Below are 20,106 nucleotides of genomic sequence, written 5' to 3'. Positions count from 1 at the left end.
TCTATCTTAAGCCTATAGGCCTAGAGTATCTGGCAGACTTTTCAGTGAAGCAGGAAATTTGAAGTACTGTTCTGTCTAATGACAAAGTTCATCAGTCACTTTCCTCTGTCCTGCAGAATGTCTGGCAGTTTCTTCTGCAAAGCAGGAACCAGAAGGACCAACTTGCCTTCTCTTTGCAAAGTTCAGTGGTCACTTTCCTAGGGGTCCTGCATGTCCAGTTTATATAGCATACTGTTAAGCAGTCGAGGCAAGGACACTTTTGCCACAAACTCCATATGGAGTTTCTTCGATGCCCATCATCATCTTTGAAGTAGAATGGTGCTGCCAGGAGCAGACATGTCTCATTGTCATAAAAAGTCTTAAGTTTTTAAAACATTTTAAAATTCTGTAGGTCTTTGAAGTGTTTTGAAGATTACCTATCATCTAAAATATAACTGTATACCTAGGAAACTTAACATGACTATAAGTTAGATTATTAAGATTACTATTAAGCTGTTTTTTGTTTTTTTCTGAGACAGAGTTTCTCTGTGTAGCTTTGCGTCTTTCCTGGATCTCGCTCTGTAGACCCGGCTGGCCTAGAACTCACAGAGAACCCCCTCGCTCTACCTCCTGAGTGCTGGGATTAAAAGTGTGTGCACCACCACTGCCTGGCTCAAGTTGTATTTCTATCTTTTTTCTTTCTTTTTTTTTTTTTTTCCTGAGACAGGGTTTCTCTGCGTAGCTTTGCGTCTTTCCTGGAGCTCACTTGGTAGCCCAGGCTGGCCTGGAACTCACAGAGATCCGCCTGGCTCTGCCTCCCAAGTGCTGGGATTAAAGGTGTGTAGCACCGCCGCCCGGCTCAAATTGTATTTCTTTAATTATATATTACATTTTTAAATGAGCTACATAAAACATAATACCCTAAACAAGAGTAGAGATAAACATGCATTATAATAAAATTAACTTTCCAGAGGTCCTGAGTTCAATTCCCAGCACCCACATGGTGGCTCACAACCATCTGTAATGAAATCTGGTGCCCTCTTCTGTGTACATAATAAATAAATAAATCTTTTAAAAAAACAAATAAAATTAACTTTAAATTTGTATCAATAAACCAAAATGCATACTAATGTAAAATATGTAAGACTAATAGTTGTTTTTTGAATTAAAGCAGATTCAATAATCTACCCTTTTTTCCTATCATTTCTATATCATATCCCTCTTTCTTCTTTTAGAAAGAGACTGACTATGACCAGTAACAATTTGTAACTAAATCCCCTAAACAAAGACGAACATCCATAATCCATTTTTTTGGGAATGTGAGTGTAGTTTTTTAGGCTACATCCTGCTGATTGGGGGCATTGGTAACCTTGAGAAAATTTAGGACTATGGTCAAGTCCTGACTGGAGTATTCTGTGCAGCTGGATCATCTCAGCCAGCAGCCTTGAAGCCTTTCTCGATGCAGAACTCAGAGGAAACTGCAACAGAAGCGCTCTAGAACGTTGTATCCTGAGTCATATGTTCCTGTTGGAGATTTTTCAGGGGATCAAACCTGATTTTTCTTAACCCAGAATGAATCCACAGCTTCTTATTTCCTGTGGAAGTAAAAGCAGAACCTCTTCTCCAAAGTAACATATCTTTTGACTTAAATTTTGAAGTCAAGGCATTTTCAAAATATATAGATTGGATTAATCCAGCAACATTTATAGTAAAATGTCTCTTAGCAGCTTGCTCCTTCTTCAGCTGTCAAACAGTTCAAAGATAACACAATAACATACAGTATCCAGACTATCTGTGTTTTCCATCTTTACGTGACTTTTTAAAAAATATTTTTAAAAAATATTCACTTCCTTTTAAAACTGTGTATTTCTTTTTTAATTTATTCATTATGTATACAGCATGTATGACTGCAGGCCAGAAGAGGGCACCAGATCTCATTACAGATGGTTGTGAGCCACCATGTGGTTGCTGGGAATTGAACTCAGGACCTCTGGGAGAGCAGTCAGTGCTCTTAACCTCTGAGCCATCTCTCCAGCCCCTGTATATTTCTTTTTTATGACTGTCTATACCTTCTCTTTACTCTCCCAAACCTATTTATATTTTTAAACACTGAACCAGCTGGCTCCACCCCATTTCTTGGCTTTCTGAGAGTCTAGCTTCGTGGTAGAGGTACTGGGGGGAGCCATGTGTATTGCCACCAGATCTGGGGAGGTTTTAGGTCGATGCTGTCACCGAGTAGTGTGCCACCCACTACTCATAAACTCCATTTAAGTGTTTGGCAATAGGACCTCTTAAAAGAGCTGCATGGTTTTTGCTGCTAATGCTGAGTTTGGAAACTGTCTCTTAAAGGAGCCGAGCCTCTGCTAATTGCCAGCAAACAGAGCCCATCAGAGAAAAAGCGGTTACCAAGAAGCCAAGTTTGACTCTGTTTTTTTAAGTTTTCAGGTTTTATGTGGAATTTCTGGCCAAACATTTGGGCGCCACTGGCTATGAAAGGCTGGGGAGTGATTATATTGTATCCATGTTCTACCATGCCTGGCCTTTTCTTAAATGTTGCTTTGACCCAAGAAATTCTGTAAGATCAGGATTGGAACAGTAATCTTTATGCCAGCTCCAAAGTGAATAGTTGACCAGTTTGCTGGCAAGGCAGGCCCTTCACGTTATGGAGTGAGCCTTACGGTGAATAGCAAAATCTGTTTGGAGGGGAGGAAAGAATGCCGGTATCCGTAGCTGATGATTTGGATGTCTTCATTTGCCTTTTTTTTTTTTTTTTTTTTTTTTTTTTTTGCCTGAATTGGCTGTAGATGAGATGGTGGCAGAAGATATTCAGTGCTCACTGTAATAACAGCATGATGATATGATAAGGGGAATTAACTTTTTGTTTGTTTGTTTGTTTTTTCGAGACAGGGTTTCTCTGTGTAGCTTTGCGCCTTTCCTGGAACTCACTTGGTAGTCCAGGCTGGCCTCGAACTCACAGAGATCCGCCTGGCTCTGCCTCCCGAGTGCTGGGACTAAAGACGTGTGCCACCACCGCCCGGCATGCACCACCACTGCCTGGCGTGAATTAACTTCTTTAATGCTTAGTTTTCAGTCTGTAGATTATAGATTGTATATATGCAGTTTTGCTTAGTTTATAGATTAGGTAGAAAGTTTAGTATATTACAGTGTTTTTCGCTGATTTGTAGAGTAGCAAAAGCTTTTTTTCCCCCAAGTGGTGCTTGGGGTGGAACCCAGGGCCATGTCTGTGTTAGAGGAACTCTCTAGCATTGAGTCACACCCCGCCTGGAAATGCACTTAATATAGTAATACTTGGATATGCTTAGTTGCAATAAAAGTTTCCAGAAATAGTGTTTTCCTATGCTATTTCCTGGTTTATTTTTATTTCATTTTATGTGTATATATGTTTTGCTTACATATATGTCTCTATACTGTGTATGTGTGCCTGATGCCCAAGTAGGCGAGAAGCGAGGCCATAAAATCTACTGAAACTTGAGTTATAGATTGTGAGCTGCTGTGTGGATGCTGAGAATCAAATCCAGGTCCTTTGTGAGAGTAACTCAGCTATCTCTCCATATCTCCTAATTAAATTTTTACCGTTGCAAATTGTAATCAGTACAACAATAGAAATAGTTATGATAAAGCTTGATGACCAAGGCAATTTATTAAAGAGTTTATTTGAGTTTATGGTTTCAGAGAGATAAGAATCTATCATTATCATGTCAGGAAAATGTGGCAACAGGTAGGCTTGGGGACTAGGGCATCAAGATGAGTGCTCGAATCTTTTTTTTTTTTTTTTTTAATTTTATTTTACAATACCATTCAGTTCTACATATCAGCCACGGGTTCCCCTATTCTCCCCCCTCCCACCCCCTCCCCTTACCCCCACCTCACCCCCCATTCCCACCTCCTCCAGGGCAAATCCTCCCCCGAGGACTGTGATCAACCTGGTAGACTCAGTCAAGGCAGGTCCAGTCCCTTCCTTCCAGACTGAGCCAAGAGTCCCTGCATAAGCTCCAGGTTTCAAACAGCCAACTCATGCAATGAGCACAGGACTCGGTCCTACTGCCTAGTTGCCTCCCAAACTAAACAAGCCAATCAACTATCTCACCTATTCAGAGGGCCTGATAATGGCCCCTCAGCCTTTGGTTCATAGTTCATGTGTTTCTATTCATTTGGCTATTTTTTTTTCAATAATTGAGTAAAACTGAAATTTATTATAAGCCACAGTCATCCTAGGGACTTCTGTGCTATATATATAGCCTCCATGGTTCTATGGGTTGTGGTCTGATTGTTCTTTATTTTATATCTAGAATCCACTTATGAGTGAGTACATACCATGACTGTCTTTCTGGGGTTGGGGAGTGCTCGAATCTTAAACCCCAACCAGGAAGCAGACAGAGCAAACTAGAAATGATACCAGTCTTAGTTTTTTTGGCTCTGTATACTACCAGACCGATCTTGAGACACAGTGATTTGCCTGCCCCTGCCTTCCAAGTGCTGGGATTTAAAGGTTTGTGCTACCACCACACAGCCAGGGCTTTAAGAGTTTAAAAGACTAATATTGTACTTGGCTCTGAGATCAAGACCAGCCTGGTCTACAGAGAAGTTCCAGGATGGCCATGGCTGCACAGGGAAACCCTGTCTCGAACAAATAAAACTGAAGTAAGGCCACGCCTCCTAAACCTGCCCAAATCCCACTACCAGCTGGAGATCAAGTATTTAAGAGCCTGTGGGGGACATTCTCATTAAAAGTGCCACATAAATGTATATCATTCATTTCTGATCACTTCTGAAATAGTTTCTGAGATTCACAGCAGCATGTGCAAGCATGTCATATATCTTTGAAAGTGGGGTTTAAAAATGTTTGAACCTTTTCATTTTTGTTAGGTATACATACCTCTGCCACATAAAGCCAGGGGTACTTTAACATCTTATCAGGATGACCACTTCATATTAAATTGCAGTTGGTAGATTTTTATAATTGGATTAGACATGGTGTAATGATGCTTTAAGATGCAGCTTCATGGGGCTGGAGAGATGGTTCAGCAGTTCAGAGCACTGGCTGCTTTTCTAGAGGACCCGGATTCAGTTCTCAGTACCCACATGGCAGCTCAAAACTGTAACTGTAGTTCCAGGTGATCCAACACCCTCACACAAACATACACGCTGGTAAAACACCAATGCACATAAAATAAAAATAAATAAATTTTTAAAAAGCAGCTTCATAAAAGCTTTCCATGGGCTGGAGAGATGGCTCAGCAGTTAAGAGCACTGGCTGCTCTTCCAGAGGACCCAGGTTCAATTCCCAGTACCCACAGGGCAGCTCACAACTGTCTGTAACTCTAAGATCTGACACCATCACACAGACATACATACAGGCAAAAACAACAATGCACATAAAATAAAAATAATTTTAAAAGTTCTTCACAAAAAATAAGGCCTCAACTTAGAAATATTAGAGACCTACTGGGAAAACGAGAAACTTCTTGCCTCCTATTTGAAGAGAACATGGTGTAGGACTTGTCTCTAGACACTTAAGCTCCCCCCCCCTTTTTTTTTTTTTTTTTTTGCAAAATAGAAGTGTAGTACAGTATTGGTTCATGTTCAGAATGACAGTTGGTAATATATTTGAATGTTGGGAATTCGTTGTTTAGATAGGGTTTTTTAATAGCCCAGACTAGCCTTAAACTCTGTAGCCAAGGATGACCCTGAATCCTGCTTTTACCTCCCAAGTTCTGGATTGGTTTTGTTTGGTGCTGGAGAACCCATGTTTCATGCATGCTAGGCAAGTACTCTCCTAACTGACCCACATCTCTAGCCCCTATATGTTTTTCTTACATTGTTTCCCTTATAAATAATCCTAATAAAACCCCATTTCATGGTCTCTTTTTATTATCATTATTAAGTAGCTTATTGACAGTAAGAGACAGAATCTAGGATTTCAGGATCCAGGAGTTGTAGGCCAGCCAGATGAAACCTTATTTCAAAGACAAAACAGAAATTTTAAAAGTTCTTAAGTGCATTCAGAAACAAAGACATAATTTTTCTCTCAGTATAAATGGGGTGACACAGATGCTTAGAAGGAAACTGAACTTGGCTGGAACCCCAATGTAGAGGTGAGAGGGGCAGGAGTGTATGTGTTTAGAGGTGTAATTTTTTTTAAAGATATTTTTATTTATTTTGTATACAACATGTATGACCAGAAGAGGGCACCAGATCTCATTACAGATGGCTGTGAGCCACCATGTGGGTGCTGGGAACTGACCGCAGGACCTCTGGAAGAGCAGTCAGTGCTCTTAACCGCTGAGCCATCTCTCCAGCCCCGGAGGTGTAATTTTAAATGTAGATCATGTCATTTCCTTCTAAGGTTTTTACTTCTAGACATGAAATTTCACAAATCTCAAGGGTTTTTTTTTTCTTTGTTTGGTTTTTTCTTGACAGGCTTTCTCTGTATAATAGGTCTAGCTGTTCTAGAATTTGCTTGGTAGACCAGGCTGGCCTCAAACTCACAGCGATCTGCCTGTCGAGTGTTGGGATTAAAGGTGTGCACCAACACCACCAGGCAAAAGATTTTATTTTTATTTTTTTAAAGAGGAAAGATTTATTTTGTCTCATGAATTCAGTCTATTATGGCAAGATTTTATTTTTAATTAGGTGTATATGTTCATGGGTTTCGGCATGTGCCCTTAGAATACCCTGGAACTGGAGTTACAAGTAGTTGTTAGATACCTGATAATGGGTGCTGGAAACTAAACTTGTATTTGCTGAAAGAAACAGTGCTTGGGCTGGGCAGTGGTGACGCACACCTTTAATTCCAACACTCAGGAGGCAAAGCCAGGTGGATCTCTGTGAGTTTGAGGCCATTCTGGTCTACAGATGGAGATCCAGGGCAGGCACCAAAACTACACAGAGAAACCCTGTCTGGAAAAAAAGAAAAAGAAAAAAAAAAGAAACAAACAAACAGTGCTTAACTTCTGAGCCATCTCCCACCCCTAATTTAGGCTACTGTTGAGATTGTTTTACAAATTTAATTTTAGATAAATTTCTTCTCAATGAAAAATTTTGTCTATATATTTTAATGTTTTTTTTAAATTGTGTATTCATTTATTTTTAATTATATGGAGGTGTGTGTCTATGTATGAATTTGTGCATGTGAGTGCTGGTATATGAGGACAGACACAGGCCTTAGTTCTCTGGAGGAGCTGAAGTTACAATCAATTGAACTGTCAGACATGGGTAGTGGGAACCGAATTAACGTCTGAAAGAGTAGTATGCAGTTAAGCACTGAGCCATCTCTCCAGCCTTTATTTGAATGTCTTTAAATGTCCACATTCCGAGAAGCCATGATAGATATTTAATAGATCTGAATTGGTTATATTTTTATTGTGAATTTACATCTCTAGGCTTAAAGAGGTAGCAAAAATAAAATTCAGCTGGCATGGTGGTGCATGCCTTTAATCCCAGAGGCAGAGGCAGAATTATCTCTTTAGTTTGAGTCACCCCTGGTCTACAGAGTGAGTTTCAGGATATACAGGACTACACAAAGAAACCCTGTCTCAAAAACAAAGCAAAAACAGAAACAAAAGAAAGTGTAAACTCATAGGTTGGAAGTTCAGTAGCTTATTAAAACTTTGTTCTATTTTGTGCATTCTGAGAATATCAGTTAATCTTGAGCCTGGAGAAAAGAAAAAGTGGATGATTTAAACTAGCAACTAAAACTGGAACTCATAGTCTACATCTAGGGAGCATTGACTTGCAGTAGAGAGGAAGCAGAGTGCATGATTTCATCTTTGTATCCTTTTACAGCGTGGTACCATGCGACGTCGCTATGAAGACGATGGTATTTCAGATGATGAAATTGAAGGGAAAAGAACTTTTGACTTGGAAGAGAAGCTTCACACCAACAAATATAATGCCAATTTTGTTACTTTTATGGAGGGAAAAGGTCAGTATCATTTTGGTTTAGATCCTGAGCCCCTTGATTTAAGAAGTCATTGACTCTGAGAACTGTGAGTTTAGCATCTGTACAACTTTAAAATATTGCCTGTTGATGATATTTGTTTATTTTGTTTCAATGCTCATTCTCTGCTAAATTTTAAGTAGTCTTTTACTAGAATAAGAATGTTACTGGGGATAAGGCCTTTTTTCTCATTTCTTGGCTTGGGTTTAACTAAAAATAGCACAGGTATGGTGGCATGTGCCTGTAATCCTAACACTTGGGAGATAGAGACAAGAGGATCAGGAATGGTTAAAGGCCAGCCTGGGCTATAAGAAACCTTGGTGAGAGGGAAAGGGAGAAGAAGGTACAATGAAATCCCTTTTATGAGGTGGGATTCCTCATGTGTCATGTAGTTTTGATCCTTAGCAAAAAGACATTGGATGTATAATGTTCAGACTATTTTGTCTGTTAAGAGACACATTGATAATTTCTAATTAGGATGTGTGAAGGACTCATTCACTTGCTTAAGTAACTACTACCCTCAAACCCTGATTTTCAGTGTGTTGTCCATATTTCCTAAGAGATGCTTCTTAGTAACACACAAAAGTTGTATGATCACAACCTTAAGCACAGAGTTACAAACACTATCAATACATGTGTACTTAAATTTCCTCTTATAAACTGGGTGTGAGGGCACTTGGGAGTCAGAGACAGCCTGTCTACAAAGCAAGTTCCAGGACAGCCAGGACTGTTACACAGAGAGACCCTGTCTCAAAAAACCATACAACAAAAAAATTATTTTATAATCTTTTTACCTTTTTTCAGTGATTCCTCTCTAATATTTTTTTCCCCTATGGTTTCAGATTTTAATGTAGAGTATATCCAGCGGGGTGGCTTGAGAGACCCTCTGATTTTCAAGAATTCTGATGGACTTGGAATAAAGTAAGTGCTCTGTGGCTGGCCTGAGATGGTTACAAAGTGGCTGTTACACTCAGGGATTCAGAAAATGGCGGTGTTGAGAACTCAGAGCAGTAGATAATAGAAAATATCTTCCCAGTTACTTTGTGAAGTGTGTGTCTTGTTTCAAAAGTGGTTCATATACACAGAAATGAAAAGTGTAGATGAGCTTAAAAAAGCTTAAGTCTCTTGAATCTATCACTCTTTTTTTTTTTTTTTTTTTGGTTTTTTGAGACAGGGTTTCTCTGCGTAGCTTTGCGCCTTTCCTGGGACTCACTTGGTAGCCCAGGCTGGCCTCGAACTCACAGAGATCCGCCTGGCTCTGCCTCCCGAGTGCTGGGATTAAAGGCGTGCGCCACCACCGCCCGGCGAATCTATCACTCTTAAATAATTGCTACTAACATTTTGTTTTTTCTACCTATATAAATATATTTATATTTAAAAGCATTTAATGCAAAACATGAAGATTGTGATATTTTTGTAGAGTTCTCCATACTTTTAAGAAAAGATCCATACTGATTAGAAAAGTAGTGCTTCCCATTTACTGGTATTTATTTCATAGGATGCCGGATCCAGACTTCACAGTGAATGATGTCAAAATGTGTGTGGGTAAGTAATAAACTTTTGGCCTCTTCATCTTTGAGGTTTAGGAACATCAAAGTATATATTTCCTTAAAAAGAACTATTTGATGAGCAACTCAGAATTCTCTCAAAGGAACACCAGAGTCTATTTAAAAAAAAAAAAAATTGAACAACTATATATGGAGGAAGTTGGAAAGTAACTATGCATATTCAGGGGAAATTTTTCTCAAAGACAAAAAAGTTTTTAAATTTAGTTCATTAAAATCCTAACATGGGTGATAACTGTTACATTCTGTGATCAGGCGGTAAAATGATATAAAGCATTTTGTATTTCCAACAAATATAGAAAGGAAAAAAGGAATTCTTTTGATTCTTGCTATTTGTAGTATATGATAGTACTGTTCCTTAGTTTGGAAATTAAATATTGTAGCACCACCTCTTGCCACTTAGATCCTTGTTTGACTGCTGGGTAAACTTGCTTGATCTGAGAGGTGAAAGTCACAGACAGCCTAAATTCTCTGATGCCTGTATTATTCATGCCCTAATGCTCTGTGTTATTCTAAGCACCTGTCACCCGTGTATTTACTGGTACCTAGGACAACTTGTGGACCAGGTGCTTAATAAATCTGTTGAGTGATCCTTACTATTCCTTTCAAGCACAGCTCTTTTAGGAGGCCTAGCTACTCTGAGTACTCAACATTGTAGAAGTTCACTTCTTATCCTTTATTTTTATGGTGATTTCTAGACAGAGGTTCATGTGAACTAGCCTAGTCTGAAACTCACCATGTAGCCAAGGATGACCTTAAACTAATTACCTACCTGTCCCTTTTGAGTGCTGCAGTTAACAGACACTTGCTACCATACCCAGATTATTTGGAGCTGGGGATCAATCAAATCCAGGGCTTTGTCCATGCTAGGTGAGCATTCTTTCAGCAACTGAGTTATATCTTCAGTTTCTCATTTCTTTCTTTCTTTTTTTCTTTTTTAAATTTATGTGCATTGGTGTTTTGCCTGTGTGAGGGTGTCAGGTGCCCTGGAACTGGAGTTACATGAGCTGCCATGTGGGTACTGGGAATTGAACCCTGGTCCTCTGGGAAAACAGCCAGTGCTCTTAACCGCTGAGCCATGTCTCTCCAATCCCTCTCATTTCTTTCTTAGTAACCTTTAGGAAAGTAAGGCAGTAGACAGCCATAGCTTTCCTGTGTTGGCTTTTAAAATTCCTTTTTATTTACTTATGAGTCAGGGTCTCTCAAATGTAGCTCTTGTTGTCTTGGTAGACTGGCCTCTAACTCAGATCTGCCTGTCTCTGCCTCCCAAGTGATAGAATTAAAGGTGTTCGCCACCAACCTGGCAGATTTTTATTTTTTAGTCATATGTATGTGTGTATTATATATGAGTGCAGGTGCTCACAGAGGTAAGAGGAATTGGAACCTTTGGAGTTACAGGTAGTTGTGAGCCACCTAACATGGGTACTGAGAATTGTATTGGGGTCTTCTGAAAGAGTAGCCACTGCTCTTACTGCTGAGCCTCTTTGTATCCCCTTGCTTAGATATTCTTATGACTGCACTTCACAAATGACCTCCACAAGAATCGTCTCCTATAACTTAAAATATAGACTCAGTGAAGTTTCTGGGTATATGGCAAGATTCTTCTCCATCTATGTGATTATTTCCTTGATAGAATGCGTCCATCTGTTACAACTATTGTGGAATTTTGCAACGGCCAGGGAAAGATTTTGACAATAAAGTTAATTTCAGGTTTTAGCATAGTAATGACCAGATTTCCACATCCCCAAATTCTCACCAACCAGAACCCATGAAGCAGTTGTACATATTTTTTCCAAAAGCACAACACACAGCTTTACTGGAGCCAGAGGTGGGTAAGAAAGGTCTTGTGGAAATATTGGGGCTTGTGCTGTTGCCACAGATTGCTGTTTCTCTACCTCTAAGCTGTTAGAGTGCCCTTATGTTTGACCTCAGTGACTTCTCTAGGATTTAAAAGGCTGGTAGAAGGTCAAGTGTGATGGTACAAGGAAGATATAATAGAAAGACCTTGTCTCAAAAGACACCCGTGGTGGTGGTGGTGTCCCCCCCCCTTAATCCCAGCACTTGGGAGGCAGAGGCAGGCAGATCTCTGAGTTCAGGACAAACCTGGTCTACAAAGGGAGTTCCAAGTCAGCCAGGTCTATACAGAGAAACCTTGTCTCAAACAAACAAACAAAAAAGGCTGATAGACTCCTTCCCCTAAACATACATTCAAGACTAGGATATTCAAAAGCAATTGTATTCATGGAGAAAGTTACATGTTGAGCATACATGTTCAGGATTAAATGCAGGCTCAAAAAACATAAGACATAAGATTAGATTTTGTAAAGATTTTTGTAAAATAGAGACTAAAATAGTATACAGTGGCATACCGACATACATGTAAGCAACACTCATACCCAGAAAACAATAAGATAAAACACATAAAACAACTGTCCTAAATTTGCAAACCAATTGTAGTTTGCTCTCTTATAATCCCAGCATTTGAGAGGCAAGATGAACATGAGCTCCAGACTATCAGGTATTCTGTTACAGCAGTATAAAACAGACAAAAGATGAAGCATGTTTGACAGTGTCAAGCAGACAGTTGTACATTGTGGGAATATTAAAAGAGAGAGAGGCAGAGAAAATACTTGAAGAAATAATTGTTGAAAATTTTCCATATTTATTCCATGAATAAAAATATCCAGAATGCACAATGATCTCAGAGACCCTCACCAAAGCATATTAAAATGAAACATTGCAAAAGCTAAAGATAGAACTCTTGAATGAATCAAGGGAGAAGTTACTCTTCACAAAAAGGGGCTCTTTGAAGTTTAAATAAATCAAAATCTTCAATTAGAAGGCAAATACTAGCAGAATAGATTAAAAAAACAAAACAGTTCTACTATATGCTTTTAAGAAACTCATTGAATTTCCACAAATACAAGTAAGTTAAAAACTAGATGTGGTGGTTCATGTCTCTTATATGTGAAGTACACAGAAATAGTGTCTGGGGCTGGAAGTGATATCTCATTGGTTAATAGCACTTGCTGCTCTTTGTTTGTTTGTTTTTGGTTTTTCGAGACAGGGTTTCTCTGTGTAGCTTTGGAGCCTATCCTGGAACTCACTCTGTAGACCACAGAGATCCGCCTACCTCTGCCTCCGGAGTTCCGGGATTAAAGGCGTGCGCCACCACCGCCCAGGTGTGCACTTGCTGCTCTTGCAGAGGGCTTGGGTTTGGTTCCCAGCACCCACATGGCAGTACATAACTGTCTGTAACTCCAGTACCAGGGCATCTAACACCCTCTTCTGCCCTCCACAAACATCAGACACTGTGGTACATAGGTATACATGCAGGCAAAATGCTCAAACACATAAAATAAAATATATAAATCTTGGGGTGGGAGGAAGAAAGAAAAAGAAACAGAAGCAGTATCTGTCAAAACACTGCATTCTAAGACTTTGTTCGCTATTCCTATGATTGTTAATATTCTTCATCTAATTGATACAGAGTTCTGAATGCTCTGATAACACAGAGAATAAAATTGCTTTTGTTGTGCCCAGAGTTCTTGAAGGAAAACATTTGCTTTTATCTTTAATTTAAGAGGGGAGAGAGACACGAGGGGGGTTAACTAAAGTTTACAGTTCAGTGGCATTACATCTATTCAGTGTGCAGACATTATCACTATCTACTTGCAGAACTTCGTTATCACTCAAAACAAAAGCCTGTTAAGCAGTCATTTTTCATTCTCTTTCTTGGAGGTCCCCTGACAACCACTGATCTGATGCTTTTTAGATCTGGATTTATCTAATATGTGTATTTCATATAAATGGAATTATATGATATGTAGCCTTTCATCTATGACTCTCACATAGCATACTTGCCAGGTTTGTGATTGTGATTGTAATAGTGTGGATTAGTACTTATTATTATTACTTTTATTATTTATTTATTTATTTGAGGCAGGATTTCTCTGTGTAGCCCTGGCAGTCCTGGACCTGTCCTGTAGACCAGGCTGGCCTCGAACTTAGGTCTGCCTCCTGAATGCTGGGATTAAAGACATGCACCAACACTACCCGGCAGTACTTCTTTCTTTTATGTCCCTTCATTATATAATTGACCATTTTTTGTTTAGTCATTCATCTACTGATCTTGGAATTATTTATTAACCTTTTAGTATACAGCCTCTTTTCTACCTGGTGTAGTATGGTTTAGTCTTATAAATTGGGTAACTCACTCGTTCTCTGTCTTTTTGTCAAGATCTCACTATGTATCACTGGCTTGGAAATGTGTAGATTAGGTGACCTCAAATTTATAGAGATTTGCCCGACTCTTCCCTACTGAGCGTGGGGATTAAAGGTGTTCTCCAACACTCAGCAGCATGCTATGTTTTGTTGTTGTTATGGTTGAGGGAGACTGATGGAGCTTTGTGTCTGCATAGTAGCTTTATCAGACTGTAAATATGAAGAAATGTGAAGAGGGTTTATATTAGAAAAAATTATTGACAGGATTGGAGAAACAAACTCTGTTAAAATGAAGGATAGAAATTTAAATTGATATTCACTAACTAGAGGAACCTTAACTCACACTTTTTAAAAATTATTTATTTGATTTTTTAAGGACAGGGTTTTTTCTCTTGTAACAGCCCAGACTGTCCTAAATCAGTAGACCAGGATGGCCTCGAACTCACAGAAATCTTCCTGCCTCTGCCTTCTGAGTGCTGGGATTAAAGGGATGCGCCACTATAAGTGACTCTTAACTGACATTCTTGAGACAGATTAGGTCAGTCTGTAAACCTTCACTGAAACAGTATATTTTAGTAAGTCTTTTGTCTTGCAAGTTACCCGATCCCTGTTTTATCATTTATGAAATAAATATGTGACATTTATCGTGTATAATTGTGGGATTATGTGAGGTATTAAAAAAAGATTCAGCACTTGACAGTGTAGTAAACGTGGCCTAGGGGGTGATGAGTATTTTTAACTTTGCCCATTGTCCTTTTCATTCTCCGATGTGGTTATGATCATCCTCAAATAATTTCCTTGTGTGTTACTAATTACCTTAAGTAAGAAAGGTTAGTTTATTTTGAATTGTGTTTTGTATGCTTAATATACTTAAGAGTAATTTCGGCTTAATAGAGCTTCTTTCATGTAGGGAGTCGTCGGATGGTGGATGTCATGGATGTGAACACACAGAAGGGCATTGAAATGACCATGGCTCAATGGACACGATACTATGAGACCCCAGAGGAGGAACGAGAGAAACTCTATAATGTCATCAGCCTAGAGTTTAGCCACACCAGGCTTGAGAACATGGTGCAGCGACCTTCCACGGTTAGTCATTATCATTTTTACCAGAAGGTCTTTATATTGGGAGAATTTTTATAGCTTTACACATGCCAAGATTAAGTTAAATGTTGAAAAGAATATTGGATAATAGTAACTCATTTTTAAAAGACTTCATTTTCCAAAATAAATCTTATTAGAATTATTCTGATCTAAATCTCCAAGAACTTAATTTGGGAACTTGACCTTTCCCGTGATAGATAAGAATCTTAAAATGTTACTGGCAAATTTACTTAAGGAATTTCTGTCCTGTAGGTTAATGTTTGCTAAGAAACTTAAGGGAATTATTGGGATGGGGGTTATGTCATGTGTGGTGGCATAGGCCTTCAATCCTGGCACACAAAAGACAGAGGCAGGCAAATCTCTATGAGTTTGAGGCCAGTCTGGTCTGCATAGAAAGTTCTAGGATAGCATGGGCTGCATAAGATAGACTCTGTCTCAAAAAAATAAATTAATCAAAGCAAATAAAAAAGAGAAACTAAGGGGGGCTGGAGAGATGGCTCAGAGGTTAAGAGCACTGACTGCTCTTCCAGAGGTCCTGAGTTCAATTCCCAGCAACCACATGGTGGCTCATAACCATCCATAATGAGATCTGGTGCCCTCTTCTGGTGTGCAGGCATACATAGAAACAGAACACTGTATACATAATAAATAAATAAATCTTAAAAAAAAAAAGAGAGAGAGAAACTAAGGGAAGGTTTATATCAAGAGCAAGGTAAATTTTGCACCCCCAACCCATCCACTTCTCCAGGTGAGCATTTTATGTAACAGTTTGTTCAAGTATGTAATTAGTAGTCATAAATGAGTTGGTTTCAATTGTTTTTGATATTCTACTCTCCTGAAGTTAATTTTTATTTTACCTGCCTTTTGGGAAAGTAGTGGTTTATCTACTCAGTATTGAGAAAACTATTCAGGAAGAGGAATTGGCTTCGCTTTTGGAATGTATCTGTATATACACCTTCCTAAGAAACAAAAAGAGCTGGGCAGAGGGGTACAAGCTTGTAATCCAATCCCAGCATATATGAGCTGGAGGCAAGAGGATCAGGGGTTCAAGATCATCTTCAGCTGAGTGAGACCTCTTCTCAAAAAACAAAAAACAATAAAAACTTGCCAGGCCTGGGGGCATATGAGGAGGCAGAGGCAGGTGGATTGCTGAGTTCTAGGCCAGCCAGGTCTACATAGAGAGACTGTTTCAAAACACCAAACACAAAAAAATTCACGTACGTTTTCGACCTAGTATAGCAGAGCTTGGACTGTTCTAGTCTAAGCCAGTATCTCAGTGTTTTATTCTATTTCCATTGAAATTCTAATTATATCCTTTGATCTTGAAAATTATTACATGTTAATTGCTTATAATTGTTGCAGGATATTTGATCACACTATGAATACTGAGATTATGTTACTTACTGGAAAAACCTGTTTCTAGTTGTGGTGTTGCTCAGCCCTAGCACACACCTTTAATCCAAGCGTTTTCTACTTGAATATTGTAAACAGGATTAAGTAAAGTGAACCATAGGTCAAGAGGTGAGCAAGGAACTAGTTGACAGGAAGTAAACATAAGATTATTAAGAAAAAAAAGCTGGGTGGTGGTGCTGCACACCTTTAATCCCAGCACTCAGGAGCCAGGCGGATCTCTGTGAGTTCCAGGCCAGCCTGGTCTACAGAGTGAGTTCCAGGACAGGCTCCAAAACAACACAGAAACCCTGTTGGTGGTGTGTGTGTGTGTGTGTGTGTGTGTGTGTGTGTGTGTGTGTGTGTGTGTGTGTGTGTGTGTGTGTGTGTGTACTAAGATGCCTAGCCATTTCAAAGATTTTAATATTTGTCTAGAGTTAACCATCACACCATCATCAATAAATCAGGAGCTTATGATTGCTAAGCCAGTAGTTTTTATGTCACATACTGAATTTTTTCTTTTAATTATTCTGTTTTAGTGGTAGTGGTAGTAGTAGTAGTAGTAGGGGTTTTTTTTGTTTGTTTGAGACAGGTTTTCTCTGTAGCCTAGGCTGTCTGGACCTCCTTCTGTAGACTAGGCTGGCCTTGAACTCAGAAATCCACCTGCCTCTGCCTCCTGAGTGCTGGGATTAAAGGCATGTGTCACCACTGCTCAGTGATACTCTTTAAAAAAAAAAAAGAAAAAGAAAAAAGGCCACTTGGTTCTACAGAGTGAGTTCCAGGACAGCCAAGGCTATACAGAGAAACCTTGTCTTGAAAAAACAAACAAACAAAACATTTATTTTTATGTTTGTGTGCATGTGAACATCATGGTACACATGTAAGGGGCTTGGTTGTCTCTTTTCAGTATGTGAGATGCAGTGTCAAACTGACTTTGTTGGGCCTGGTGTTATGTGCCTTTATTTCTACACCATCTTGCCAGCTCAGATCTTTTTATATTTTAGCTAACTCTAACAGTGAGTTTACAGTTACCATTAAAAACTACCCTTTAAAAATTTTATACATTCACACAGTTTCAACCTACCAAACCAGTATTGACAGAAGGAAGTTCCTAGTTCTAAACTACTGTTTTTAATCCATTTTGTCCAGTGCTTGCTTTAGTTATGTTAATGGAACTATTAGTCTTTGTTCTCATTTTTATCTATTTCCAGAACGTTTGTCTTTTGTTTCTAAGGCTCACAGATTTTAAAATTTTCTTTTGTGCTGTGTATATTTAAAGGAGTTGTTTTTTCTTGACTTTAAAATTCTCTGTAATTGCACCTCTTAAATGTCTCTTCCTTTTTAAAGGTGGATTTCATTGACTGGGTAGATAACATGTGGCCAAGGCACTTGAAAGAAAGTCAGACTGAATCAACAAATGCCATTTTAGAGATGCAGTACCCTAAAGTGCAAAAGTAAGTTGTTCATTCTTGTATACTTTCCTAAGTGTTCTGTGGGGTTTAAAAGTGGTTGCAAGGAAATAGTCTGTCCCTTTCAAGCTTTGCTCTGTGCTAAATCATCAAATCAATAGATTGTTTAAACAGTGGACTTTATAGTATCAAAAGTATGTGAGAAATTACATAGCACATGTTCTCACAAGTAAGGGGGAAAAAGCTGTATGTCCTAGAAATGTGACTTAGAACTGCATTTCTTTAACCGGGTATGGTGGCCTATGCCTTGAGTCAGAGGCAGCTAGGTCTCCTGAGTTTCAAGGCCAGCCTTGTCTAATTAGCAAGTTCCAGGACAGCCAAGAAGCATAGTGAGACCTTAAAAAAGAAAAGAAAGAAAACCTACTAGGAGTTTATGAGATGCAAAGTAGAGAGAGTTCAGTAGGGAGGAGAATGTCATTTTGGTGGGTAGTTTCTCTTTATCAGAATAGTAATGCTGGTGCTTCTCTTTGGGTCAGGTACTGTCTAATGAGTGTTCGAGGCTGCTATACTGACTTCCACGTGGACTTTGGTGGTACTTCTGTTTGGTATCACATCCACCAAGGTGGAAAGGTACTGTCATGGTTGGGATTGGAATTAAAAGCAGATTATATGACTTACATGCTTAATATAATCTTGAAACTGGTCTATTAGGAAATATCCCCCATTCATATTTGAAGAGAATTGTAGATTCAGTTGCTTTTGGTGGCTAGTCCATTGGAGTTTTATTTATGTAGGCGAGTGTCATTCCACCAATATTTGCCCAGTACTTGGGAAATCTCAGTAATGCTATTTCTAGACTGCAAAGCAGAATTCTCCAGGTGAAATTGAAAAGGTAATTCTTGGAGGACAATATCATTTTTGTACCTAGAAGAAATTTTAGATGTATTGACAAAAAAATCCAGCAAATTAGGATTCAGCCAGCTCTCCCTGTCTAGAGATATTGGTCTGAAATGTGACCAAAGCAAACATTAAGCCTTTTTTTGTGGGTTTGAAAAGGTCACTTTCAGTCATAAATAGTTATATCTCAATAATAATAAAATTTATTCCATCTTCTCACAAGTTTTTCTAAACATTATTTCAGAATTGAAATCTAGAGTTAATAGCAGAGGTTTGTAGTATTAGTCTTCTACTTGGAGTGACTACATCTATTAGCAGAAGCAGAACTGGGATGATAACAATTACATAAGAACTTAACCTAGGATATCTGGGTCTCTTTGTTTATTTACATCTATATAGATGGATTGTAAGTTTTGTCCTATTGATCTTAGTTACTACCTTGGGACAGGGCAGCCTCAGGCCAGTCTCTTAGGGTTATTAATTTTTTTATTAACCTAAATAATGGGTCTGCTTAAGCCTCTAATCAAAGTTTTTAAGAAACTGCCCAGGTAATAATCACAAGGCCCCTTTTCTCTTAGTGTTCTAAATGGGTTCTGGGTTCTTCTACAGCCATAGTCCCAGGAAATCCAAATGCTGTCAGACCAGATCTGTTTGTTTAGGTCCTGACTTATCAGATAGTCAAGTCTCTAGTCTTCTACTTTCCAGTCATCTTTGTACCTGTATCAGTTGAGGGAGACGACTGGATCATGTCAATGGCTGTTAACAGACTGAAGTTTTTTAACTCACAGGTCTTCTGGCTCATCCCCCCTACAGCCCACAACCTGGAGCTGTACGAGAATTGGCTGCTGTCAGGGAAACAGGGAGACATCTTTCTGGGTGACCGGGTGTCAGATTGCCAACGAATTGAGCTCAAGCAGGGCTATACCTTCGTCATTCCCTCAGGTAAGCAAAGTGGGGAAAGTATGTTGCTTTCTAGCACTTAGCTCCTTTGTTCTCTTAAAGAAAATTGAGTGCCGGGCGCTGGTGGCGCATGCCTTTAATCCCAGCACTTGGGAGGCAGAGGCAGGCGGATCTCTGTTTGAGGCCAGCCTGGTCTCCAAAGCGAGTTCCAGGACAGGCACAAAGCTACCTGTCTCGAAAAACAAAAAAGAAAAGAAAATTGAGTATGCACAAGGTTCTGAATTCAAGCCCCAGTAACACATACGTGTGCATGCAGCAAGCAATGGTGTGTTTTTCTGTTTTTATGGAGTACAATGCAGAGAATGTGTATTTTAAAACAAAAAACATTAAACATAGCACTGCTTTAATTCTGACACAATGTATTAGTATTGCCAGTGGTAGCTTCTCAAAAGATAAACATGTTTGGACTACACATTAAGCCCAGTAATTCATAATCTTTATATGTGATTTATCCTCTCTAGTGAAGAGCCACCTTTCCCTACCTGCATGGGGAGTGTTTGTTGAATCAGTGATATTGAATCATTAATTCTAAAATAAATGCATATAAAGAGTACAAATTTTGGTGTCCCTGGTCTGAGACTTCTGGCTATCTAGTTGTCTGCTCAATACTATTTCTACC

At 39.0% G+C, this 20,106-nt stretch overlaps 1 protein-coding gene across 4 annotated transcripts in view; it reads left to right on the top strand.

The window, feature by feature from the left end:
- Kdm2a (lysine demethylase 2A) overlaps positions 1-20,106 on the top strand; it is an 88,832-nt gene that overhangs the window by 31,178 nt on the left and 37,548 nt on the right. For 3 of the 4 annotated variants that reach the window (XM_076556821.1, XM_076556830.1, XM_006980554.4), the window contains exons 3-9: positions 7,786-7,924; positions 8,782-8,860; positions 9,438-9,484; positions 14,639-14,817; positions 17,569-17,675; positions 18,167-18,260; positions 19,316-19,469. In XM_076556821.1, coding sequence (XP_076412936.1) covers positions 7,786-7,924; positions 8,782-8,860; positions 9,438-9,484; positions 14,639-14,817; positions 17,569-17,675; positions 18,167-18,260; positions 19,316-19,469 — 799 coding nt within the window. Of the gene's footprint in view, positions 1-7,785; positions 7,925-8,781; positions 8,861-9,437; positions 9,485-14,622; positions 14,818-17,568; positions 17,676-18,166; positions 18,261-19,315; positions 19,470-20,106 lie in introns of those variants that run through there. The other variant, XM_042258858.2, reaches the window with a different exon arrangement.

Source organism: Peromyscus maniculatus, chromosome 1 (genome assembly GCF_049852395.1).
Source record: "Peromyscus maniculatus bairdii isolate BWxNUB_F1_BW_parent chromosome 1, HU_Pman_BW_mat_3.1, whole genome shotgun sequence".
NCBI classification, from domain to species: Eukaryota; Metazoa; Chordata; class Mammalia; order Rodentia; family Cricetidae; genus Peromyscus; species Peromyscus maniculatus.
Note: the sequence above shows the minus strand (reverse complement) of the source record. Positions and strands in the feature narration are given on the sequence as shown.